At 40.8% G+C, this 26,861-nt stretch overlaps 1 protein-coding gene across 1 annotated transcript in view; it reads left to right on the forward strand.

Moving 5' to 3' along the window:
- Srp54b (signal recognition particle 54B) overlaps window positions 1-16,811 on the forward strand; it is a 34,110-nt gene extending 17,299 nt beyond the window's left edge. Inside the window, exons 8-16 of the mRNA NM_001100109.1 lie at window positions 2,571-2,721; window positions 3,998-4,146; window positions 4,481-4,581; window positions 5,126-5,212; window positions 7,849-7,922; window positions 8,275-8,383; window positions 11,160-11,330; window positions 13,744-13,839; window positions 15,458-16,811. Of these exons, the coding sequence (NP_001093579.1) occupies window positions 2,571-2,721; window positions 3,998-4,146; window positions 4,481-4,581; window positions 5,126-5,212; window positions 7,849-7,922; window positions 8,275-8,383; window positions 11,160-11,330; window positions 13,744-13,839; window positions 15,458-15,549 (1,030 nt within the window). The 3' untranslated portion in view covers window positions 15,550-16,811. The remainder of the gene's footprint in view (window positions 1-2,570; window positions 2,722-3,997; window positions 4,147-4,480; window positions 4,582-5,125; window positions 5,213-7,848; window positions 7,923-8,274; window positions 8,384-11,159; window positions 11,331-13,743; window positions 13,840-15,457) is intronic.
- The last annotated feature ends 10,050 nt before the right edge of the window (window positions 16,812-26,861 follow it).

Here is a 26,861-nt window from a genome sequence, read left to right on the forward strand (position 1 = left end):
ACTCAGTCTTAGTTTTAGTCCAGTCTGTCCTGGAAAACTTTGGCAGGTCCAGGCTGGCCTCTGGCTTGTGAGTCTTTTGTCTCTATCTTCTGAGTGCTGGGATCACAAGATGTGAGGCACCATACACACAGTCCTTTTTTGTTTTAAGACATCAGAAGCATATCTTATTAATAGCTGCCATAGAATATAAAGTATGTAGTAGGAAAAAAAATTAAAGTAACGGCCTAACAACCTGAAACATGGAAAGGAGAGAAACATGGTAGGAGAGAACCAACTTCAGAGGGTTTGACCTCCACATGTATGCTGTGGCACATCAATGTGTGGTATCCCTACTCGTATGTGTACACACACACACACACACACACACATCTACAAATAGGTGTATCTTTATAACACTACAAATGAAGCACATATTAGCATATCTAATTAGCACTTTTAGTGCTGTTTTATTATCATCTATGTTACATATGTTTATAGGAAGATAGGTTACGTTAGATCAAAATGATTATTTGACAGCTGTCTTAGTTTTGCTACAGTGAAACACCAGGAGCAACTTTGGGAGGAAAGGTTTACCTGGCTCACACTTCCGCACAATAGTTCATCATTGAAGGAGATTGGGACAGGACCTCCAACGAGACAGGAACCTGGAGGCAGAAGCTTATGTAGAGGCCATGGGGAGGCTGGTGATTGGCTTCCTCCACATGGTTCTTCCGGGAGTGTTTTTAATTGAGGTCCTACTGTTAGATAACTCCAGCTGTGTCAAGTTGACATCTAACTAGCCAGCACAGCTTTGAACCAGAGTGCTACTAATGCCTATATGAATTGGATACATCTGTCAAAACTCATTAAAGGAGACTGGCATGTAGCTTATGGATAGAGTACTTGCCTAGGATATACAAGGCCCTGAGTTTAATACCTAGTTCCACTAGAGCAAAGCAAAAGACAAAACAACCTCCTCCCTTCAAAAGAACATTCATTAAAATGAATACAGTGGGGGGCTGTAGAGATGGCTCAGCAGTTAAGAGCACTGAGTCCTCTTCCAGAGGTCCTGAGTTCAATTCCCAGCAACCACATGGTGGCTCACAACCATCTGTAATGAGGTCTGATGCCCTCTTCTGGTATGTCTGAAGAGAGCAACAGTGTACTCACATATAAAATAAATAAAATAAATAAAATAATTCTTTTTTGAAAGTTGAATATAGTGGGGACAAGTGAGCTGGCTCATCAGGTAAAGTCACTTGTCACCAACCCTGGCAACTTGAGTTTAATTCCTAAGACCTTGATGGTGTAAAGAGAACCTACTGCTTCAAGTTGCCCTGTGACTTCTCACAGGTATTCACAGGTATAATTGTGTGCTTATGTATTCATGCTTATAAGCATATACCTATAGAAGACCAAGTAAATAAAGAGGATGTATATAATAAAGAAGAATGAATGCAGTGGTACACTTTGTTGTGTTGTTTGTTATAACAGTCTCTCCTTTAAAACTCCCCCTTAAAAATAATTACTGCAATCTTTTATGAAGCCTACTATATGTGTATATATATATGTATGTATAGTCATTGTCACTTTCTATGAAGATCTTTGATCCCGTTTCCTTATAAATTTACAAATTTTAGTTGTATAGCTATAATTTTAGTACTTAAGATGCTGAGGTGAAGATTGTCATACATTCAAGAGTACACCCAGAACAATCTATAGCTAGTACCAGCTTAGCCAGGGCTACAGAGTGAGACATTTTCTCAAAAAATAATTAATTGGTTGATTGATAATTAATAATTGATAATATAGTAATGGTAATAACTGTCATTTTAATTTATTTATTCTCTCTGCATGGGTGTTTTACCTGCATATATGTCTACCATGTGTGTGCCTGCCTGGTGCCATTGGAGACTAGAGGAGGACATTGTACTGCTTAGAACTAGAGTTAACATGGTTATGAGCCCAGCTTTATGGGTGCTGGGAACTAAACCTAGGTCCTCTGGAAGAACACCCAGTGTTCTTGAGTGCTTTTCTATCTCTCCAGGCCCTGCCCCTGTTTTCTTTTTTTTTGGGGGGGGGGTTGTTTTTTTAGGGAAGTATTTGTTTTGGTTCATGTCTGTTTTAATACTAACATACCAGAAAAAGCATAAATGTCCAACATCAATGCACACAGTAAATGATGATGTTATCTGGTGGGATGCTGTATAATCCAAAAATCTGTTTCACAGAAGAATTTAATAACTTCATTAATTATAGCAAAAGGTTGTTAAATGGAAAAGCAGTTAAAATACACTTTGTAACATGACTTCATTTATTAAAGAAGATATCAAAAAATGTTTAAGGAAACAATTCAGAAAAAACCTGTAGTAGTTATGCAGACTTAGGTAGGAAAAGTTTAGTGGTATCTTATGATGCCAAAGAAATGGGCTTCTGTATTTATTACGTATTAGTAATTTCTTCTAAATTGAAAATATAATAATTTAATTGTTTTCAGAATAGATTAAAAGTAAACTGACAGTTTCCAAGTAAATAATATTTGAATGTTTTCCCATTGTGGTTTTGTTAAATCATTTGTCCATCTTAAATAGCTATACTGAAATGGATCCTGTCATCATTGCTTCTGAAGGAGTGGAGAAATTCAAAAATGAAAATTTTGAAATTATTATTGTTGATACAAGTGGTCGTCACAAACAAGAAGACTCTTTATTTGAAGAAATGCTTCAAGTTTCTAATGCTATAGTAAGTAGCTTTCCATGGGACACCATTTTAAATACTTCAGTTTATCTATAAAACCTTTTTGAGCTTATGAATATAAATTACTCCTTACCTGTAAGACAGCTACTATCACTGAGTGTAAAGGAATTACTGTCATTAGCATAGAAAAAATAATAATGAAAAATTAAGAATTTACCTTAAGTATTTGGGGTTTTTTTTCTTGTTACTTAAATTCAGTAGAAACAATAATTTTGAAGATTTTTCAAAATGAAACATTATATTGTCATTTAGTGTTTCCTTTAAAGCTCTTAAAAGATGGAGTTAGGTGTAGTGGCACATGCTTTTTATTGTAGTACTTGGGAAACACTGAGTTCAAAGCCAACCCTATTCTATGTTATCTTACCTTCTAGGCCAGCCAAGGCTACATAGTGAGACCTGTGTATGTATTGTTCATTGTTCTGTTGCTGTGAAAGAGACACCATGACCAAGGCAACTCTTATAAAAGAAAATGTTTAGTAGGTCTTACAGTTTGAGAGGTTGGTGGCACACAGTTGGTGCTGGAGATGTAGCTAAGAGTCCTACATCCAGATCTGTAGCAGAAGAGAGAGGCACTGGGCCTAGCTTGGGCTTTTGAAACCTCAGAGCCCACCCCCAATGACAGACACACTTCCTCCAGCAAGGCTATACCTACTTCAAAATGGCCACACCTTCTAATCCTTCTCAAGTAGCACCATTCCCTGATGACGAGGCATACAAATATAGGAGGTTATGGGGACCATTTTTATTAAAACCAGAGCACCTCTTCTCAACAAGACAAAAATGAAATTATGATGGAAATAATGCACAGTAAGAAGCAGCCTAACACCTGTTGCACACCTTATTCTTTGGATGGTGATGTGTACTCATTAGTGTATTCTTAGTGCTACTGTTATTTGACAAATGTGAATGGATTTTTTTGAGACAGGGTTTCTCTTTGTAGCTTTGGTTATTCTAGAACTTATTCTCTTTAGACTCTGCTGGCCTCAGCCTCCAACTCAGATCTGCCCAACGTGCAACCTGTCTTCTTCATTTAGGTCTCAGCTCAAAATAATTTCCAAAGAGGTTATCATAGTTTCTTCTCGTATCATGAGCACAGTTTTCCCTATTTATCTCTTTGTCAAGACCTATATGTCACTTAATTTATGGTGCTCCCTCAGTCAGTACTTACTGAATCAGTATGTATAGTAAGCATTCCATACATGCTCGTGGTCACCTTTTTGTAACAGCAGTAAAAACGTGTCTTTTTATTTACTCTTTCTAGCAACCTGATAACATTGTTTATGTGATGGATGCATCCATCGGACAGGCTTGTGAGGCCCAGGCGAAGGCCTTTAAAGACAAAGTAGATGTAGCTTCAGTAATAGTGACAAAACTCGACGGTCATGCGAAAGGAGGCGGTGCTCTTAGTGCGTGAGTATCAGTTGGAGTTTTACTCTTATGGCTATTACTATCCCTTTGCCCTGTAAATCATTTGTTTTATGCCTTGGGGGGTGTGTGCGTGTGCACGTGTGCGTGTGTGCATGCGTGCTCGATAAGAATAAGTTTCTTATTCTGTTTTTAAAAACATTATTGTAATGGAATTGATAGAATCCATGAATGAGATTTAAGTACAAAAGGAATTTTGGAGCCCAATTGGTATAGGTCTTAACTCGTGAAAAGGAACTTTAACTTTATACATTTTGTCTAATATCTTAAAGAATTTGTTTTCTTTTTTGGTTATTTTTTTATTTTATTTTCCTTGTAGAGTTGCTGCCACAAAAAGTCCAATTATTTTCATTGGTACAGGGGAACATATAGATGATTTTGAACCTTTCAAAACACAACCTTTCATCAGCAAACTCCTTGGTAAGTATAGTATTGAATAATCTCTGAGATGGTGTAGATCTTAGAACAAATGGCTTTAGTCATGTGTTTATTACTGTCCAAAACAATAATTTCACTTTGTGACTTATCATTCTAACCTGATTTAACTTTTCTTTAAGTGCTGGAGATCAAAATCAGGGCCTTGTATGTGCAACTGAGCTGCGTCCCCAGCCCTCTAACCCTCTTCTTTGCTGTGGTTAGCCTGGAAACATGATTTATTAGATGGAGAGCTTTTTAGAAGAGTTTGAGCACATAATGCAGAAAATGCAGTTGTAGTCATAGAGGTTGTATAGATAGAAAAACCTTTCTGTTGTCTCAAAGTGGGAGAGTTAGGGAGCACAGAATTAGGAGGTCAGCTTTGGGCTGTCTTCCCTGGTTTATGTCTTTGCTGCAATTTAACGTTCTTAGCTTCAGTTCCTTTCACATAAAATACAGTAGAGTACTTAGCCCTGCAGAGCTATTATATGTGCCCATGTGAAGGTGAGCATATTGTTAACTGTTCACTTTTCTCTTTGGTGTCTTTCAGGAATGGGTGATATTGAAGGACTGATTGATAAAGTCAATGAATTGAAGTTGGATGATAATGAGGCACTTATAGAGAAGTTGAAGCACGGTATATTTTTAGCAAAATGGCATTTGATCTTAATGTTTTTGGTTTTTTTGCTTTGTTTTGTTTTCTTTCTTTTTTCATGGTGCTGAGGAGTGAACCAGGGCTTTGCACATGCTAGGCAAGTGGTTTACTGCTAGTACACCTCCCAACCATGGGTTTCTGAGAGCATGGCTTACTGTATAGCTAGGCTGGCCTTGGACTTTTGACCCTCCTGCTTTAGGCATGCACTATCATACTTTCCCTTCTTTCTTCTTTTCTTTCAAAAAAAATTATAAACCAGGCAGTGGTGGCACACACCTTTAATCCCAGCACTTGGGAGGTAGAGGCAGGTGGATCTTTGTGAGTTCAAGACCAGCATCATCAAAAGAATGAGTTCCAGGACAGCCAGGGACTGAAACCTGAAATTCTGTGTAGCAAAGAGAACAAGACTGGGAATGGTGTGGGCTTTTGAAACGTGGAAGCCCATTCCAGTGACAGTTTTCCAACAAGGCCACACCTTCTAATCATTCCTTAACAGCCCACCAACTGGGAACTAAATATTCAAACTGGTGGGCCTGCGAGGACCATTGCCATTCAAACCATCACATCCAGACTGTCCATGCCTCAGCCTCTGGAATGATGGAGTTACTGGTGTGTGCCACTACTCCTGGCTGAGTCCATTGATCTAAAAATCCTCCAGCAGCTCCCCATTGCCCTTGAAGTGCTTGTAAATGATGTCATATGTAGGCTAGTTCCCATCTTCTGCATAAGGTTTTGACAGTGCTATATTTAGCCTTCTGAGCCAGCCTGCTGAATTTTCAGTTTCTCACGCCTTGATCCTCTAACATGTCCTACCTGATTCTTAGAAGCCTGTGATGCATGCTCCTCTGTACTCTGATTGTTGTCATTCGTCACAACCTTTTGATGCTCACCTTCCCTTGTGAAGGTGAGGGTAAGGTTCATCACTGTGTTCTTCATCTTTCATCCTCACAGGACCTTGCTCAGTACCTGACCTCCTTGTCCTCAGTAGATATGGGTCAGTGGCTGAATTTATCCTTCATTTCCTTCTGTCATTCTTTGTTGTTTTTGTTTTTGTTTTGAGAATAGAGTCTTGGAGCTTGCTGTGTAGACTAGGCTGGGCTCATATCCCCCTGCCTCTGCCTCAGGAGTTCTGGGATTAAAGCCTGCATCATGCCAGGCCCTTCTGTCTTGAAGCAGTGACCTACTTCTGCTTCTGGGTACTGTACATAGTCTGTCTACTCTCTGACTTCTGACTCCTTGTATATTTGCAGCATTTTTGTCTTTATTCCTAATTCTCTGCTTGTTTAGCAGTCACCAAGCTCTACTTACTTTCCAAATACAATTATTGTTCCAATGTTCTCCAGTTAGTATTTGACATTGTTACTTGATTTTTCTACTTTTATTGATTTCACTTGATTCCATTGCTATTGCATGGACTTTTTGTTCAGTGATTACTTTGTTTTACAAACCAAAAAAAAACAACCATGTTGTGTGTGCATATGAATGTGTGTATGACATGTCATGTCATGCATATGTATGGAGATCAAAAGATACCTTGCAGGACTCTGTTTTCTTCTATCTTATGTGGGTTCTGGGCTCATTAGGTTTGTTGGCAAGTGCCAACACCACTGAGCCATCTAGCTGGTCCCACTTCTTTATGAATGTCCAAGTGGATGCTAGGATCTAAACAGTGATCTTTACAGTAGAACTGCAAGCACTCTTAATTACTTCCCCCAGTCAGTCTCTTTCACACAGCATGATTTCTCCCTTAATTTAGTATTATTGTTATTGTTATCATCATCATCATCACTATGTGTGTGACATGTGTGTGAGTGAGCATGCTGTGGCAAGTATATATGGCTTCCAGGGATGAAACTCAGGTCAACAAGTGGGATGGCAAGTACCTTTATCCACTGAGCCATCTGACCAACCCACACAATATGTTTTTGTTTTTGAGACAGAATCTTCCTTTCTAGCCCTGAATGGCTACAGACTTGGAATCTTCTCTTTTCAGCCCCTGATTGTAGCAATTACAGGTGTGAACCACTATGCCCATCAGCATAATATTTTTATAATCATCAATGAAGTTATATGTAACTAATTTTTTTCATATAGGGACTCTTTCTATAGCCCTAGCTGTGCCGAAGCTCCCAATGTTGACCAGGTTGTCCTAAAACTCATAAGATGCTGCTGGGATTAAGGCATTGTGTCATCTCTCCTAGCACTAAGTACTGTTCTTCCTCTGTCTGTCTATCTCTGATCATGGAGAGCTAAGCTATTAAGACATTGCAGATCTTATCAATCCTCTTATATTTCTGCCTGTTCTGCATAGGAATTATACATGTTCTATATTCTCTTTAGCTTTTGCTACGTCCATACCTTTTAATTGTAGCCATTTTAGTAGGTGTAGTTTGTCTGCCTTGTTTCTCAGTTTCTGTGTGTTTGTATATGTTGATCTAATGTACTAGAGTAATAGGCTTCTCTGTGGTACAATCTGACCATGTGCCTACTACTCCTCATAGCATTCATCCTGGCCTCCACGCAGTGACTGTACAGTAAATGTTTGTCGATTGCATAGTATGCTTCAAGATGAATTCATGCTTGCTACTCTATCTGAATTTTTTTGTATTGCATTTCAGGTCAGTTTACATTGCGAGACATGTATGAACAGTTTCAGAATATTATGAAAATGGGCCCATTCAGTCAGATATTGGTTAGTTACCCTTAAATGTTTCTAAAATTTCTTTATATTTCTTTGTGTTTATCTTATTCTTACAAAGAAAGCAAGTTTAATACACTGCAAAGCATCAGGCGTGGCCGTAAAGGAGAGCCAACTGCCTTATTAGCATATATCAATTTTGTAAAATGGTGGGGTTTTGTTGTAACATTTTCATGAGTTTATATGATGTACTGTTTTGTTTTTCATTGTAATATCTAAGAACAGATATATACTTACGTTATCATTGGGTATGATGGCTCTTTTAAGGATTAGTTTCAAAGTTAGTATTTAAATACTGACATTTTGAGCATATAAGTCACTGGTAACTTGTTTAAATCTGCTTTAGGGGATGATTCCTGGCTTTGGCACAGATTTTATGAGCAAAGGGAATGAGCAGGAGTCAATGGCAAGGCTGAAGAAACTGATGACAATCATGGACAGTATGAACGATCAAGGTGAGAAGGGTGACCGGACCCAGGGCAGGCTTCTGAGGGTCACTATTTTCTTGTTGGCAAGATGGAAGGAACTTAGACCAAAAGATTGCTTTACATAGATGTAGAGTAACCTGTAAGCTTTGACTGATTCATCATTGGGAGAAATGTGAAGCCTAACGCTTCTTTAAGTGACTTCTGAAGAGAGTTGTATGTTTTCATTATGTAGATACAAATTAATGGGGAAAGTTACAGTCAATTTTGAGAGAATCCTGGGCTTAAGAGAATTAAATGTTGGCTAAGTATAGCAGTGCACTCTTTTAATCCAGTCCTATGATCAATTCCCAGGACCCACATGGTGGCTAGCAACCATCTTTGACTGTAGTAGTCCCATGGGATCCAATACCCGCTTCTGAAGTGCAAATGTACATGTAGACAAAATACCCATATACATAAATACATCTTTTTAAAAAGCCATTTATACATAAACAAACAGCCAGGCAGTGGCAGCACACACCTTTAATCCCAGCACTCGGGAGGCAGAGGCAGGCGGATTTCTGAGTTCGAGGCCAGCCTGGTCTACAGAGTGAGTTCCAGGACAGCCAGGGCTACACAGAGAAACCCTGTCTTGAAAAACCAACTAACCAAAGAAACAAACAAACCCTGGTCTTCTGGAAAATGAGCCAGTGCTTTTAATCACAGAGCTACTCCCCCACCCTGATGTTATTATATTGAGACAGGTATTCCTAGCTGTCCTAGAAATTGGCTTTGTAGACCAGGCTGGCCTCGAACTCAGGGATTTGCATGCCTCTGGCTTCCCAAGTGCTGGGATTAAAGTCATACATATGTCCACTGCCCAGTTTTCCCACCACCATCCTGACTCCCAGTTTAAAAATTTACTTAGGTACTTATTGGCATGGGGGTAGAGGGTCTTGATGTACATGTATGGAGGTCAGAGGACATCTTTAGGAAGTTGGTTCTCTCCTCCCATGTGAATTTCAGAGCTTGGCAACAAGCACCTTTATCTACTAAGCCACCTGGACTGCTTATTAAGGGAGATGTTGTAAAGAGAATGCTGGAATAGACATATAATAGGCTTATAATCCAGTCACCCAAGAGGCCAACCTGAGATAGAGTGAAAAAGAGACTAAGACATATTTTCTGTTATGTCTGCATTTTGGTTTTGTTTTGCTTTGTTTTGTTTATTTGAGTTTTTCATTTGTTCGTTTCTGAGTCAGTCAAACTAGAATTTTTCTTTTTCCCACTCCTTTTTGTCTTTTTTTGAGACAAGGTTTACCATGTAGCCCTTGCTGGCCTGGAACTTGTGATCCTTTTGCCTCAACTTCCTGAATGCTACCTACTGTGTATAACTCAAAGTAGATAGCTTAACCGAAGTCCACCTCATCCCATCCACTGTATACAAGTAAGGGCAGAACACCTTACATGACAAATGATCAAAAACATGAAGGGGACTCTCGAGTATACTACAGAAGGATTAGGCTATTACCAGGTGTAACTTCTCCATTATAGGAAATCCAAGAATGTCTCCATTAGTTATACATAAAGTCTCTGTCTTCTACTTGCTTATGAGGTCTAAATGTGTGAAGTAGAAGTTAACAGCTATTTAGGGTAGGAGACCAGTGACTGCTTCTGTTCTGATTTTGAACTTTGGTGTGTTCTTGAGATATGTGGAGAACATGGAAAGAATGGACATTTAAAATACAGGGTGGCAGACGTAGAGTGTCAGAAGTCCTCAGATGGTTTTCCTGTAAAGCCAGGTCTTACTATGTAGCCCTATCGAGCCTGGAAGTTGCTGTGTAGTCCAAACCTTCTTCAGACTTACAGTGATCTCCTGCCTCAGGAATCCTGGGATTAAAGATTTGTGTCACCACACCTGTTGGTTCTCAGAATGTTCTGTTTAAATTGTAGATAAACTATACATATGTTTGCTTTGTTCCTTTTATTCTTATGCTATAAATATTTTAAAAATATTTTCTACTTTAAAATTTTAGATCTGTTTTGTGGTTTGACCATTTATTTATATGTATGTTGTTCTGTATACATGTTATAATGTACAGAGAAATGAAATTTTATCTCTGTGAAATGAAACAAGCTGGCGAGATGGCTGGTGGAGTGCGCAAGAGGACTGAATTTCAGATCCCCAGAATCCATGTACAGAAAGTAGGCATGGCTGTATTCCTCTAACCCCTCTGCTGAGTTATGGAGACAGCAGGTCCTCGGGGCTGGCCAGTCAGCCTACCCACAAGTCAGCTTCACACTCACTCAGAGATCCTACGCCACATATCAATTTGGAGAGAACACATCGGTACACACATGTATATCTCTCTCCCACACAACCCCACACCCTGCACCCCTAACTGAGCTCATATGGTAGAGTACCTAACATACAGGAATCTCTCTGTTAGAACCCAGGAAACAGGGTCGAGTATCAAACACCTGTAATTCCAGCCCTCAAGAAGTGGAAGCAGGAGGATTGGAAGTTCAGGGTAACCCTCAACTACATAGAGATTTTCAGTCTAGCTAGGGATATATAAGACCCTATATCTAAAACATAAACATAAATAAAGGCATCTGTAAAATCTCTGAAGCTTTCTATCACCCGTTTGAATTTCCTTTGTGAGTCACTTCTTCCTTATTCAGTCCCAAGTTTTGTATCGTTTGGCTTTATTCCTATTTTCTAATAAACACGCTTCCATTTTTAGGACAGAGGCAGAGTGCTTGGCTACTGTGATAATGAATGATAATTTTATGTGATGAAATTATTTGTCTTTGTCTTCAGAACTGGACAGTACAGATGGTGCCAAGGTTTTCAGTAAGCAACCAGGGAGAATCCAAAGAGTTGCCCGGGGATCAGGTGTGTCAACAAGAGATGTTCAAGAACTTCTGACCCAGTATACCAAGTTTGCACAGATGGTCAAAAAGATGGGAGGTATCAAAGGACTTTTCAAAGGTGAGCTGGAAAACACTATCACCTAAAAGAACAAAATTCAGAAACAAAATATTAAAGCCAGTAGTCTCATACTGGAAAAGTTACTGCTGAGTTTCCAAGTTGTAGGAGTTGGGGCTTAGCTCTGTGGTAGGGCCTGTCTGGGTCCCTGGGTTCTGTCCCAATACTAAAGAAAAAAAGAAAAGAGAACCTGAACTCAGGGTTAAAGTCAAGGACTACCATGACACATGGTTTACCTCTTCAGAATCAAGATAGTAGATGATTAATCGTGAAAAGCTTTTTATCAATGAGCCATAGACTACTTAAAGAACATTAGACTACAAAAACTGAACTCTCTTTCTTCTCCTTAAAATATCCCACAAGTCCTATTGGAGACAACAGTTGCTGTAGCTACTGATTATTTTCCCATATTGGCAAACATTCTTCAGAATATATCGATTAACTAGGTTGGGTATCCCATGTATATACTCCCAGAATTCTTGAGACAAGAGAAGCAGCAGAAGTATTGCCACCCTGACCACCTAGTGACTCCTAGTCCAGCCAGGGCTCCATACCTAGAACCAGTGTCAAAACAACACCAGCCAAAATAAGAATCTATATTTTACACGCATGCGCTGTTTAACCACTAACTCCTACTCTTTCAGTTGTGTATCTTCATGCCTCTTGTTGTTAGATCCATAAGTTGAGTCACTTTCTAGACAAATCCATGGTATTGTTCTCTTCGATAGAAGTATAGAGGACACTACGTATCTTTTTTGTTTGTTGTTTTTTGAGACAGGGTTTTTCTGTCTTGTGTAGTCTGTGTAGTCCTGGTTGTCCTGGAACTCACAGAGATCTGCCTGCCTCTGCCTCCTCAGTGCTGGGATTTAAAGTGAATTGCACCAAAGTACATTTTCTAATGTAGTTTCTAGTGTAATGGTCACAGGTTTTTTTAGCAGGTTTCCAGTTCTAATGTTTTAAAGGGTTTTTTTTTTCCCTTGTACATTACCAAGTTGAATTTCCTTTGCCTGTCATTTCTTCCCTGTTCAGTCACTCGGATCTTTCTCCCTATTACTCTGTAATATCTTAACAGACTTGCTTTTCACCTCTAAATATCGTCCCATGTTTTTCATTTGACTTTATTTCTATTTTCTAATAAATTATATTTTTAAGGCTGGAGGTATAACTGAAAGGTAGAGTGCTCAGCCAGAATGCTTAAGCTCTGAGATGCTTTGATCTCTAGTTCTCTACTTTCCCCCGAAATTTACCATTTTCAAATGGGTACAGTGCCTATAATCCCAGCATTTAGGAGGCAGGAGGATATTTTCAAGTTCAAAACCAGTTAGGGCTATATAGTAATATTTGACTACAAGGCTCTGCAACTGTTCTTATCAGTTGCTGAATATAAGTCTTTCTGATAACGATTATTCACTAATCATTAATGAAATAATGAAGTAACTTTTGGCAAACAGACACTATGTAGATAACCATTTCAAGTACCACTTCATTAGTGAAGGTCTTTTGTCTCCGGTATCATTTAAGGTAATTGATATTTCCTAAATGGTCAGAGATACACCAAGGGCAACCCAATAGCACCACATGCCCATGTGGTCTAAATTGGTCTTTGGAGTTCTCTGAGCACACATATGCAGACACCAAGCTGTCTTACTGTATCATTTGATACTTTCCATGTGGTAACCCTCACAGCTCTCCTACTTCACCATGGGCCCTAGCAGGGGCCGCCTAGTTTTGCTGGTTGTTTTACTATAGTGTGCCGCTTGGGCTCTCAGGGCTGAGAAGGGAGGGAAGGTTTCTCCCCCTCCCCACCTCCCCCTCCCCCTCCTTCAGATTTCTGTTAAGCAGTTGCTGTTGCACTAGTCACTCAGTCCAGTTTTGCTTATAGTGGTTTACCACATTTATAACTAAAATTATCAGTACTAGAGATATGCCTCAGTGGTTAAGAGCACTGACTACTCTTCTAAAGGTCCTGAGTTCAAATTCCAGCAACCACATGGTGGCTCACAACCATCCGTAATGAGATCTGATGCCCTCTTCTGGTACATCTGAAGACAGCTACAGTGTACTTAGATATAATAATAAATCTTTTAAATGAATAAATAAATAAATAAAATTATCAGGGGGAACATCACAGCTCTTCGAAAATACTTCTAGCAGAGTCGTGGTTCATATCTTTGATCCCCTTACTCAGGAAGCAGAGGCAGGGGGAATTTCTGTACAGTCTGGCTACTATAGTGAGTTCCAGCCCACCCGGGGCTAATGCAGTAACAACAATGAAAAGCCCTTCAAATGATCCTTTATAGAGAATTTCTTGTGGTTTTCCTCAAAAAAAAAAAAAAATGTAATTGAGAAAAAGATTAGTAAATTGCATGGTATTCTATACCACACTATATACTAATTAAATGTTTTGTTTTATCAGGCGGTGATATGTCTAAGAATGTGAGTCAGTCACAGATGGCAAAATTAAACCAACAAATGGCCAAAATGATGGACCCACGAGTTCTTCATCACATGGGTAAATATAAAATTCTTGGTCAGTTGTAATATACAGTTAAATATACAAGGGTTGTAGTTTAATGGTAAGCCTTCTGTAGTGATATATAAAAACCTGTTTAAAGGCTGAAGGGAGATGACCATCTGAATCCCAACTGACTATTTAATCATTCTAGATAAGGAGAAGGTTTTGAACAGTATGAAAAACCTTTGAGTGTGTGTGTGATGTATATGGAGTGAGTGTGTGTGTTCATGCTGCATTGCTCCTGTGGAGATTGAAGAACCAACTTCAGAGTCTTCTACCTTGTGGAAGCAGTGTGTCTCGTTTTTGCTGCTGCACTGTGTAGTTGAGGCTAGCTGGCCCACAAGTCTTTATCTTGCTGAGCAGTGAGATTACAGATGCCTACTGCTGATATAACTTTCTGCATAGGAGATAAATGTGGGTCATTAGGCTTGAGTCACTTGTACTCACTGAGCCACCTCTGTAGTTTATAAGTAAACTGAGATTTTATTTTGTCCTCTGCTGCCACCTGTATGGTGTGTCTGTCTATGTGGTGTATGCACGTGTGTACATGTGGAGACCTGACATTGGCATCAGGTGTCTTTCTCTATTGCCCTCCACTTTTTAAAGATAGTGTCTCTAACCAAAATGACTTGGAGCTTGCTGTCTCAGCTGGACTCCTGGCTGGCCACTGAGCTTCAAGGATCCCCGTGTCTCTGTTCTCCCACCTCCCAGGGCTGGGATTATAGAATCCCTGGCTACCGTGCCCAGCTTATATGCAGGTGCTGGATGTCCAGATGCAGGTTCTCATCTTCGTGCAGCAATCAAGCACTCTACCTATGGAGCCATCTGACAAGCCCATTTTTTCCTAATTTTTAAAAATTATTTTATTTTAATTAATTACCTGGGGATTTGAGACAGAATCTCACCATGTAGCTCTCAGTGCCCTCCCTGGAAGTTGGTATGAAGGCCAGCTTGATCCTCCTGCCTTTGTTTCCCAAATGCTGGGATTAAAGGTTCTGCCACTGTGTCCGGCCCATCAGGTGCAATTTGTGGGCAAGCTGTTTCATCATCTCTGCTTCGAGATGGGTTGTCAGACAGTGCGGGCTAGCTGTACATTGTTCTGTATCCAAGTGTGATCTGGAGTTTCTGACTTCCACCTCTATCTCCCAAGCTCTGGGATTACAGGTCTGGAGTACTAGGGATTGAGCCCAGAGCCTCGTGCGTCTTGGGCATGCATATTGGGCAGACACTGTACCAGCTGAGCTCCATCCCAGGACTGGTCATCTTTCCTTAATACTTCTTCCACTGACCTTTCCCCCGTTTTAGAGTTGGGTGTCTTTATTTAGAGAATTTTTGAAATTCTAATTCTGTTTTTACTGTGTAATCTTTGAAAAGTCCTTAAAACTTTCTAAACTTCCCTTTTGTAAAGTTTGTAGGTAATATTCATCAGGAGATTGTGACAAGTCGATCTAATTACTATATGTGAAACATTTCACATAGTAAGTACTTAGCACTTAGCACTTCTCTAAGTCCTGACTTAATTGCTAAGTACATTAGAAGTTAAAGTTCTCAGGCAAAAGTTGTAACAGGTTCAGCCTGCAGGATCACGACCTGTCTTCCTCCCATCTCCCTCTAGGTGGCATGGCCGGCCTTCAGTCAATGATGCGGCAGTTTCAGCAGGGTGCTGCTGGCAACATGAAAGGCATGATGGGATTCAATAACATGTAAAGACGCCCCCTTACTAGGAACTGACAAGGTGGATGATGTCATCTGCTGAGACCTCACACTTTCTCTCCCTCTTGCAAACGGGGAAGAAGGATATTCTTGCCTGTCTTGCCTTCGTTCTTTTGTCTCACCGTTTTCCTTGTCTCCCTTCCCTTCTGAAGTTCGGGAAGAGTGCCTGGTTTTTGTGGAAGTCATCATTTCTGCTTTAAATCTATTAGTTTTCAACGTCCTAACACTTCTTAAGTTAAACAAATCATGATGTAAAATTTTGGTATTTAAAGGTTTTTAATTGTCTCAAAGGCCAAGCATTACATTTATAAACAGTTGCGATCAGTAAATTACATGATATTGAAGAAAAGTGCTGCAAAATAAACTTCAAGTGATAAGTTAAAGGGTTCGTTAACTTTCTTTAAGGTTTGATGTGGCAGCGTACCACCCAGAAAATAGGCAAAAAGCCAGCAGGTACATTTAAAGGAATATATATTGAAAAATTTAATCATGAGTATTAGAAAATGTTATTTTAGGATGAAATAACTTTATTCCAAGAAACTTTAGCTTTACCATTTAAAATTGAAATCAAGAATTTGGTTACAGTTCGTAATGTATGATGTTTTGTATCAAACTTAAATTTTTTACATATTTTGGAGTCTCGTGGTCCTTGATTGTTTTTAAAGCCATTTTTATGTTTCTTACATACTATTGAAAAATAATATGTTTTGATAATAGATAATACATAAATTTGCTAATGGAAAGTAATACTAAACTATTAGGCTACAGTATTACACATTAAAAATAAGGCCGTAGCAGCATTGGTTGGTTCATTGATAACTATTGCTGTGTGTCTGTCCTGGAATCTCAGATGAGTAAGCTTCAATTCCAGTGACGGTTGGATGTGTTAGCACTTGCACCATAGCACATGTGTGAAGGTCAGAGAGCAACCATGTTCTTTATTCTTTTTTTGTTTGTTTCTTTGAGACATGGTCTCACTATAGCTCTGGTTATCCTTGGAACTCACTATGTGGACCAGGCTGGCCTCAAACTCACAGAGCTCCGCCTTCCTCTGCCTCCTGAGTGCTGAGATTAAAAGCACAAGTGACATGTTGGGTTTCAGAGGACAACTTGCAGAAGTCAGTTCTCATTTCACCATGTGGGTCCAGGGTTTAAACTCAGCTCAGTCACACTTGGCACCAAGTGCCTTTATCCATAGAGCCATGTCATTGGCCACAGTTCCAAAGAAAGAGAGGAAGGAAGGAAAGGGAGGGAGGGAGGGAGGGAGGGAGGGAGGGAGGGAGGGAGGGAGGGATCTGTGTGTATGAGTGGTTTTGAGTGCATTCTTCTACATGCTCGGGTACACATTGTTGAAGTCAAGACAACCTCAGGTGCTCGTCCCTGCCTTCTACGCTGTTTAAACAGGGTCTCTTGTTCATGTTCCAGAGAGCTGGGCTAGCTGGCCTTCAAGCTCTTAGGATCCTGGTTTTCGAGCCCTACCTTGCTGTAGAAGTACTGGGACTACATTGCTACCGTGTCTACCTTTTTTTGGTTTGGGGAGAAAGGCTCAGGCTGTCCTGGAACTCATGACAAATCTCCTGCTTCAGCCTCCTAAATTCAGGAATTTTAGTAAATTTACCATTCTTAGAAAAGTATTCTCATAAAGAATGCAGTTCAGCTGGGCATGGTAGCACTTAGCAAATCCCACTATTTAAATAGAGGCTGAGGTAGGAAGATCATGATTTGAAGGCCAGCCTAAGTTATGTAGACCATGTCTCAAAAGCCAAAAACGTAACAAAAAGTGCATCTGATTTTGTGGTTTGCAGAGGGTTGGATGTTTTAGCTAAGAATTGTTTAGTAGAGGACTAGGATTTCCCTAGTGGGCACTGTATGTATTTGTGGGAAATTACACATTTTATGTTTTGCCAGAGTGGCCTAGTAAGGTACAGTTATAGAAATCCAAAACTAGAGAAAATGGTAATTAAACTCTGTACACTACCTTTTCTGGGTATGTGTCTTAGTGATTTCTGTTTTCTGGATATTTTGTTCTGACTAAATAAAGGTAAATGAGATGAACCTTTGGACATAGCATCCCGAATGCCTTCTGCATGAGTTTTGATATTTTTATGTCTGGTTGAACTTTATTTTTCAGAATCTGAATGGTGACAAAAAAGACAATTAAAGATCATGATGCCTTAATTTGGAGTATTACTAGGGGTTCTCTAGAGTCACAGAACTATGGAATGACTCAGTAGTTGATCAGTCCTGCGAGGCTGGATGGCTCATCTGGTATCTATATATACTGGAATCCCAAATAAGTAGGCTTTGATGCCAGTGAAAGAATGGACGTGTTAGCAAGGTGAAGGACAAGCAGGCTAGGAGCAAACGCTTCCTTCTGTGTTCTTGTCTAGACTTCCAGCAGAAGCTATGGTCCATTTTAAAGGTGTTTTTCTGCCTTCAAGTTTGGAATAAAAGTATGTGTCTTCCCACCTCAAGATCTGGATGAAAGTCATGTGTCTTTGTGTCTCAAAGGCCTGCCCTGGAAGAGGATTCACCTGCCTCAAGCCAGTCAGAACCTCTCTCAGCTGTGCCCTCTCTTTCTGGATTGTAGTTCATTCCAGATATGGTCAAGTTGACAACCAGGAATAGCAGTCACAGTCAGCTTCCAATTTTTATCCTTTTTAGTGAACTTGAACTGATTGCCCTTTAGTTTTTTACTACTTTAAATCTTATTTCTTACCTTTTAAGGATCTGACAGTTTTCCCAACTTGAGACATTGGTTACATCAAATATTATTGTTGTTGTTTTTTCAAGACAGGGTTTCTCTGTGTAGCCCTGGCTGTCCTGGAACTCACTTTGTAGACCAGGCTGGCCTCAAACTCAGAAATCTGCCTGTCTCTGCCTCCCAAGTGCTGGGATTAAAGGCGTGCGCCTCCATGCCCGGCTACATCAAATATTGTATAGCACTGAATTGTTAAATTTTATTGTGAAGTTGCTTAAATATAATGCAAACATAAAACAACCTAGCTGCCTTAAACAAGGTGCTTATCTAGTTATAAAACAAAAACAAAATTAGGAGTTAAATAGCAACAAACTAAAAAGGGTGGATACCTATTTAATATTTAAAATTTATTTTAGAGTATAATATAACATCATTTCCCTCTTTCCTTCCCTTATATTCTTGTTCCCATGTACTCTCCCCCTTATTCTCTTTTAGATTCATGGACTCTCTGTAATTGTCACATATATGTATGTGTGGAGGTGAGTGGATGTGTACTTTTATATACATAAATATAATCTGCTCAGTCTGTACAATGTTACATTCCACCACCTAAGGCTCAGTGATAACCAGTTGATTTGCTTTTCTCTAGGGAAGACTATCTCACTCAGCATTCCTTAGTTGCCTGTATGTTTTTGTGTAAGGTTAAGAGGCCTGAAGGACTTTACTTTGTCCATATTGGTGGGTCTGTTGGTGTTGTCATTGTTCTGGTCATTTTTAGGCAGCCACGTTGGTGAGATTTTGTGTGTATAGCTCTGACATTTCTAGAAGACAAAGTTGTTGTCAAGCCAACTCCCTGATCCTCTGGTTCTAGAGCCTTCCCACCCACTCTTGAAATACTGAGCCTTGGGTGGTGGAATGTTTTGTAGAAGTATCCATCAGGACTAGATACCACAGCCGGGCGTGGTGCCCCACGCCTTTAATCCCAGCACTCGGGAGGCAGAGGCAGGCGGATTTCTGAGTTCGAGGCCAGCCTGGTCTACAAAGTGAGTTCCAGGACAACCAGGGCTATACAGAGAAACCCTGTCTTGAAAAATCAAAAAAAAAAAAAGGACTAGATACCACAACTCTGCATTTTAATTGATTGTTGTTTCTGTATTGGTCTCTATCTGTTGGGAGGAGAAGTTTCTTTGATGGGGGTGAGGAATCTACCTGTAGGTACAAGGACAAATATTTAGAATTTGATTTAGTTATGCAGATTTAGTAAAATGGCAGTTGTAGATTTTCCTACAAGATCTGACTTCACTAACCCCTGGGTAAGTTGGCTAGGGTTCCAGCCCAATTAGAGAACTGTTGGCTGCCCCCAGGGTCTGTGTGCCACACACACGTTCCATGTATGGTTGAGCAAAGGCAGGAACAGCTGAGAGTGCACATCTTGATCTGTCAGGAGGAGGCAGGAAGAGTGACACACTGGGGATGGGAAGAGGCTTTCGAAACCTCAAAACCTGCTCCTGGCATCATCTCTAACAACACCATGCCTCCTAACCCTTCCCCAACAGTCCCACCAACTGGGACCAAGTGTTCAAGACCATGAGCCTATGGGGCCATTGTCATTGAACCAAGTGCAGGTAGGTCTTCTGGAGAAGCAGCAAAGTGCCCTGCACCACCATTCTTCAGTCCCCAAATCCCTTCTCTTTACATTCTGCTTTGTTTCAGTTACAAAGTTCTGAGCATTATAGAATTTAATCAAATGTCATCTCAACATCCTCTGCTTTTGGACTGAACGTGACTGGTCTGATTAACTGACATCTCAGTTGCTAAGAGCTTAGCTTAAACTTTAGCTCTAGATGCATTGTCTAGCCTGTGGCATATTACTGTAGTAATTAGGTGATGTCTTAGTTAGGGTTTTACTGCTGTGAGCAGACACCATGACCAAGGCAACTCTTATAAGGACAACATTTCATTGAGGCTGGCTCACAGATTCAGAGGTTCAGTCCATTATCAAAACTGGAGAACATGGCAGCATCCAGGCAGGCATGGTGCAGGAGGAGCTGAGAATTCTCCATCTTCATCTGAAGGCAGCTAGCAGAGCTTCCAGGAACCTAGGATGAGGGTCTTAAAGCCCATGCCCACAGTGACACACCTACTCCAACAAGGCCACCCTTCTAATAGTGCAACTCCCCGGGCCAAGCATATACAAACCATCTGAGGTGATATATGCGAAATGTTCTATACCAGTTTTATCTCAACATTTTTCCAGGAGGAGAGACATTTATCTGTGGTTATTGTTGAGTCCTTTGCTCATCTATGGTCTTAGGCTAACTGCCTGCACTGACTAACAGTCTGCAGCAGGATATTGATCTCCAGGTAATTTTATGCTTTTAAAGTGAAACTGTACCTTTGTAAGTTAGTGTAATTATTAATACTTTATTAATGTGAGCCTATCATGTACGTTATTTTTTGGGTTTTTTTGTTGTTTTTTGAGGATTTTTGTGTTTTTGTTTTGTTGGGATTGTTTGTTTGCTTGTTTTTGGAGATGGTTTCTCTGAGTGACAGCCCGGATGTTCGGGAACTCATTTTGTAGACCAGAGATCTGCCTGTGTCTGCCTCCTGAGTGCTGGAATTAAGGGTATGCAGCACTATGTCCGGCTGGCATGTGTTTCTTATATTTTACAATCCTTATTTTTTTCTCCAAATGGAACTTTCATATCTTTTAGCTTCTCTTTGCTTACAGGATTTTTATTAGCCTAAAACTGCATTTGTCAAGAGTGGTTGGATCATAAATGTTAAAAACAAAAACAAAAAAAAAACAGGTAAGAAATTGCATGTAGTAGCTGCTGCTTTGGGGATAATTAAGATGGTTAAGATGTGCCTGGCATTAAGAAGTGCCAAAGCAGCTGGGCGTGGTGGCGCATGCCTTTAATCCCAGCACTGGGGAGGCGGAGGCAGGTGGATTTCTGAGTTCGAGGCCAGCCTAGTCTACAAAGTGAGTTCCAGAACAGCCAGGGCTATACAGAGAAACCCTGTCTCGAAAAACCAAAAAAAAAAAAAAAAAAAAAAAAAAAAGAAGTGCCAAAGCACCTAAGATCCAGCATCTCGTTACCCCGCCTGTCCTGTAACACAGACACCAGTGTAGGGCTCTGAAGAAACAAAGCACTAAGAAAACAAGCTACAGAATATACTAAACTTACAGCCAAGAGAATGAAGGAAGGAAAAACTCCAAGAACAGATTGCCAAGAGATGTAAGCTGTCCTCCTTGAGATCTTATGTCTGATGCAGTCAAATATAGGAGTTACAAAGTTTCCAGACCTGGAGGGTGGAAGTGGTGGGGAGATGCCCAACCAGGACTGAAGAGATGGATCAGTAGTTAACATACATGCTCTTTCAGAGAGCAGGGTTCAGTCCCAGCACCCACATAACAGCCTTCCACCATCCATCATTCTTTTTTTTAGGGGACCCAAAACCTTCTGCCCACCACAGGGACTGCATACATGTGGTACACAGAAGTACACGCAGGCAAGACACCCATACATGTTAAATATTGAAAAGAATTGACATTTCTGACACTTGGGTTTTGGTCTTTTGAAACAGGGTTTCTCTGTGTAACTCTACTTGACCTCTGTAGACCAGGCTAACCTTGAACTCGGAGATCTGCCTGCCTCTGCATGAGCCACCCCTGCACAGCTATATTCACATTCCAAACACTTTCCCCAACCTAGAGAGAACAAGGTGGAACAACCCTACTTGTGGCTGTATTTTTTTCTTCCTTTTTTTTTTAATTTTAGTTTATAAAAAATGACTTGTTTTGTTTTTAAGTGCATGTTTTGCTTGCCTGTACATGTATCTGTGTCAGTGCGTCAGATCCTCTGGAACTGTGACCAGCCATGTCGGTGCTGGGATTTGAACCTGGGTCCTCTGGAAGAGTAGCCAGTGCTCTGAACCGCTGAGCTATTTTTTCAGCTCTGTGTATTTTTATTGAGCCAGCTAATTCCTTGTTCTTAAGTCGTATGATTGTGTATGTGAGTTGCAGGTGCCTGATGAGTCAGGGAACATTGAAGGCCCTGGAGCTAGCATTCCAGGCAGCTGTGAACCCCTGCGGGCATGGATGCTTGGAACGAATGGATGCTGGGAACAGGTTCTCAGGAGAGCAGCTTGTGCTCTTAACTGTTGGGCCGTCTCTCCTGTCCCAGATGGCACTTTTTCCAGAGATAAACTACTATCTACAGTAAGGGAAGAAACCATAATGCCTCATTTTCATATTTGAAGAGTTAATGCTTAATTGCGTTTTATGCTCTTAGAGGTATTGAGTGCTGGGTGAAGTGGGCCTGACTTTAATCCAGCGCTCAGACAGCAGAGACAGGTGAATCTAAATGTGAGGTTACTCTGGCCTACATACTTTGGGGACAACCAAAGCAATCAAGTGACACCGTGTCTCAAAAAGTAGAAAGGGAGGCTTGTTCCTTTATTGTAAAATAGGATTTCAACCTTTACTGTGTTCTTAGCTAGGCAAGGCATAGTAATCTCGGTTTTTGCCATTAGCCTAAACTGCACATTTTTGATACTTCACTTGATAGGACATTGGAGAATGAGTCCCATCAGTTGATATGTGTGCCTTGATTGTATAATAGTTATTGTACTAACAAATACTGTATCAGCTTGCCCTGAGGCAAGAAGACAATTATTATTATGATTTTAAAAGATGAATAACGCCGGGCGTGGTGGCGCACGCCTTTAATCCCAGCACTCCAGAGGCAGAGGCAGGCGGATTTCTGAGTTCCAGGAGAGCCTGGCCTACAAAGTGAGTTCCAGGACAGCCAGGGCTATACAGAGAAACCCTGTCTCGAAAAACCAAAAAAAAAAAAAAAAAAAAGATGAATAATGGAATCCTTGAAATACATAATAACTATATATAATTTTATGTATATTATAATTGTATATGTTCATATATAATACTATATGTATATGTTTGAGATAGAAGGGTTTACTACATTGCCAGTCTGATCTTGAATTCCTGGGCTCAGAAGACTCTCCTACCTCATCCTTCTTTGTAGCTGGCACTCCAGATAGGTGCCATTGTGCCTAGCACTCCTGAGGTTTGAATCCTGGCTTATTCCTAACTTGTGCCCGTTCTCATCTATAAAAGCTGACAATTATAGTGTTACTTCAGAGTAGTTCTAAGGAAGAAACATTGATAGACCTTAATACAGTTCCTGGCAATTGCATCCATTAATGAAACCACTTCTTTTACTTGAAAAATTTCTTTATGCCTGAAAATCAGCAAAAATGTGTTGTCATTTTTCTCTTGGGCTTCATCATCCCCATTATCAATTGCAGGGCTGGGACTCAACTCAGACATATGCCAGGCAAGCCCTCTACCACTGAGCACATGTGTCCCTCAACCTCGTGTGCCGTATTTGATGAAAACATCCACCTTTAGAAAAAATTCTGCTTAAGCAATAAGAAAACCTGCAAGGTAGCTCCAACTAAATAGGTGTGCTTGTGAGCACGCACTAGAGCACACACACACACACACACACACACACACACACACACACGCTCACACACACACGGAGCTGTGTAAAAGCCATCATGTTCAACGAGTATTTCTGATTTGCAGGTTTTGTTCAGCTTCATTTTCTTAGTTTTACATAGTGGGTAGATCCAACTTTGCCTTTATAGCTCTGGGTGCTCCCTCCATATTCCAGCTTCTTTAACCGACAGTGTGAAAGGACATATGCTTGGCCTGTGGCTTTGTTGCCTGCTTTCATTTAGTTGTGCTGTGACAGTTTGGAAATGGCCATAAATGCTCAAACAACTGGAATTTCTCTACATTTTACTTTGTATGGTGGATTTATAAGGAATTGCTCTTCAACTTCCTCTGTTAAAAATCTGCTGTTTTGCGGCTGGAGAGCTGGCTCAGTGGTTAAGAGCACTGGCTGCTCTTCTAGAGAGCCTGGATCCGATTCCCAGCACCACATGGCAGCTCACAGCTGTCTGTAGCTCCAGTTCCCAGTACCACATGGCAGCTCACAGCTGTCTGTAGCTCCAGTTCCCAGCACCACATGGCAGCTCACAACTGTCTGTAGCTCCAGTTCCCAGAACCACATGGCAGCTCACAACTGTCTGTAGCTCCAGTTCCCAGCACCACATGGCAGCTCACAACTGTCTGTAGCTCCAGTTCCCAGCACCACATGGCAGCTCACAACTGTCTGTAGCTCCAGTTCCCAGTACCACATGGCAGCTCACAGCTGTCTGTAGCTCCAGTTCCAGGGGGTCTGACAGCTTCACAGATACACATGTATACAAAACACCAACACAAATACAATTTTTTTTTAAAAATTGCTGTTTTTAGAAAATACTTGCAGTTTATCAAAATAGCTTAAAATTTTAAAATAGGGCTGGTGAGATGGCTCAGTGGGTAAGAGCACCGGACTGCTTTTCCGAAGGTCCGAAGTTCAAATCCCAGCAACCACATGGTGGCTCACAACCTCCCGTAATGAGATCTGACTCACTCTTCTGGAGTGTCTGAAGACAGCTACAGTGTACTTACATGTAATACATGAATAAATCTTTTTTAAAATTTTTTTAAAAAATTTAAAAGTTTTAAATTTTCAGTAAACATGGTACTTGTAAATCACGAATATTATTCTGATTTAGCAGTGAAAATTTTAACTTAATGTTTGTTGCTTATTTGCCAATTAGCCTGCATTTATAGATACCTACAATTTAATACTGACGATTGTTGGTTGCCCCTCATGCCAGTAAGAGGGAAGAGAGATTTGAATACATACAGTGCAGAACTGTGTTATTTATAAGACCAATTCATAAGACTTAACAATTTGCTATTTTCAGTTGATCACAGTTTGGTTTTGATGTTTTGGATCATTTCATTGTTTTGTTTATACCACTGTATCAAATTAGGTCATGTCATAACTTGTTTGCTTCAAGCAAGGTGATTTGGTTGTATTTATAAGCAGTTTTTCAGTGAAGATGGATTCAGTGAAGCCCAGCAGGTGAGTAGAATACGTTGGGAGATAGTGTGTGTGAGAAAACATGTTTAAAGAGGCACAGCACCACAAAATCTGTCAGAGGAGTAGCCAGTCCCTTCTTCCTTCTCCAGCTATGGCAGAGATGAGGTGGCCCAGCAGGAACTACCCCCCCCCCCAAAAAAAAAAAAAAAAAAAAAAAAAAACCGGCTGCTCTTGTCAAAATGGAGGCATGGAAGCATCTAGGCCTGCAGCCTTCATGGGAGCTGTCCAGGACAGTATTCCTGCCTCGGCCTACTGCTGTCATGAGGAGCTGTCCATCCTGCTTCAGCCTCCAGCTGAGGTATCTGTATGTCCAAGGGGAGCTGTCCACAAATGCAGTACCTCCTCTCCAGCTTCCCCCAGCAGCCCCAGAGAGATGGCGTCTCAGCAAAAGCTGGCTGCACCCAGAAAGGATTCAACACCCTAACTCGTGGGACTGATGCAGGGAAAGGAGGCATGAAAAAAGCCACCAATCCCCGAGCTCCCCAAACTCAAGACTTGAAATCCCATCAAGCCTCAACCTGGAAATCTCTGGACAAAGGTCCAGTTTCCTGCTGTCCACTCCTGGGAGGAGCAGAGGGCAGCCATCCCTGGATTTGTCTAACACACCTTGGACCCTCCAATAAATCTCTTTGATGAGATTTCCTGCTCGGTGTGACTCTAGTTGGAAGGAGCCAAGTAGAAAAGTCAAAGAGAAGAAGCAAAGAGGAGGTGAGGCTGAAACCCCTGAGCTGCTCAGCTCAGCTGGGGATACCCTCCCCTAGGAGCTGCAAGGCCTCCGCTGAGGAGGCTTCCTCTCAGAGCTGTGTGGTTCCTGAGCTCCTGTGTCCCAGGATGCCCTTCCACTGGGACACCTTCTCCCCTCAGAGCTTTGTGGTTCCTGGCCTTCTGCATCCCAGCATACCCTCTCATCTGAATAGAAACACTTATACAGGGGACTTTAGGTCATCACACTTCTTTGGGCTGTGAATACGGGTGTGGACCACCAGACTGGCCTGTATTTTTTTGAAGACTTGTTTGTTTATTTTATGTATATGAGTACACTGTAGCTGTACAAGATGGTTGTGAGCGGTCATGTGGTTGCTGGGATTTGAACTCAGGACCTTCAGAAGGTCAATCAGTGCTCTTAACCGCTGATCCATCTCTCCAGCCCTCGCCTGTATTTTCTATTTTATCTTTCTATGTATCAATGAAGATCTTCGTGTTAATAAAAAGCTATTGAGGCAGGCGGATTTCTGAGTTCGAGGCCAGCCTGGGCTACACAGAGAAACCCTGTCACCCAAACAAAACAAACAAACAAAGCTATTTACCTGGAAGTGCTCCAGCTAGCATAATGTCGAAGTCACGAAATAATAGCTCAGTGTCGTTGTGGCACTTGACTCAAATCCCAGCACACATCCTTTACTTAGGGAGTTTTTGATGCCATGAGACCTTGCCTCAAAAAGAAAACCAACAAGTCTTGTATAATTATTGCGACTATTTCTTTGATCACTAGGAAAAATAAAGTCTGGAAGGAGGCTGTCCCCCGACACACAGTCCTATAATAAATAAAATCACCATTCCCCAGCATGCTGTAAGTT

This window comes from Mus musculus, chromosome 12, assembly GCF_000001635.26.
Source record: "Mus musculus strain C57BL/6J chromosome 12, GRCm38.p6 C57BL/6J".
Lineage (NCBI taxonomy): Eukaryota > Metazoa > Chordata > Mammalia > Rodentia > Muridae > Mus > Mus musculus.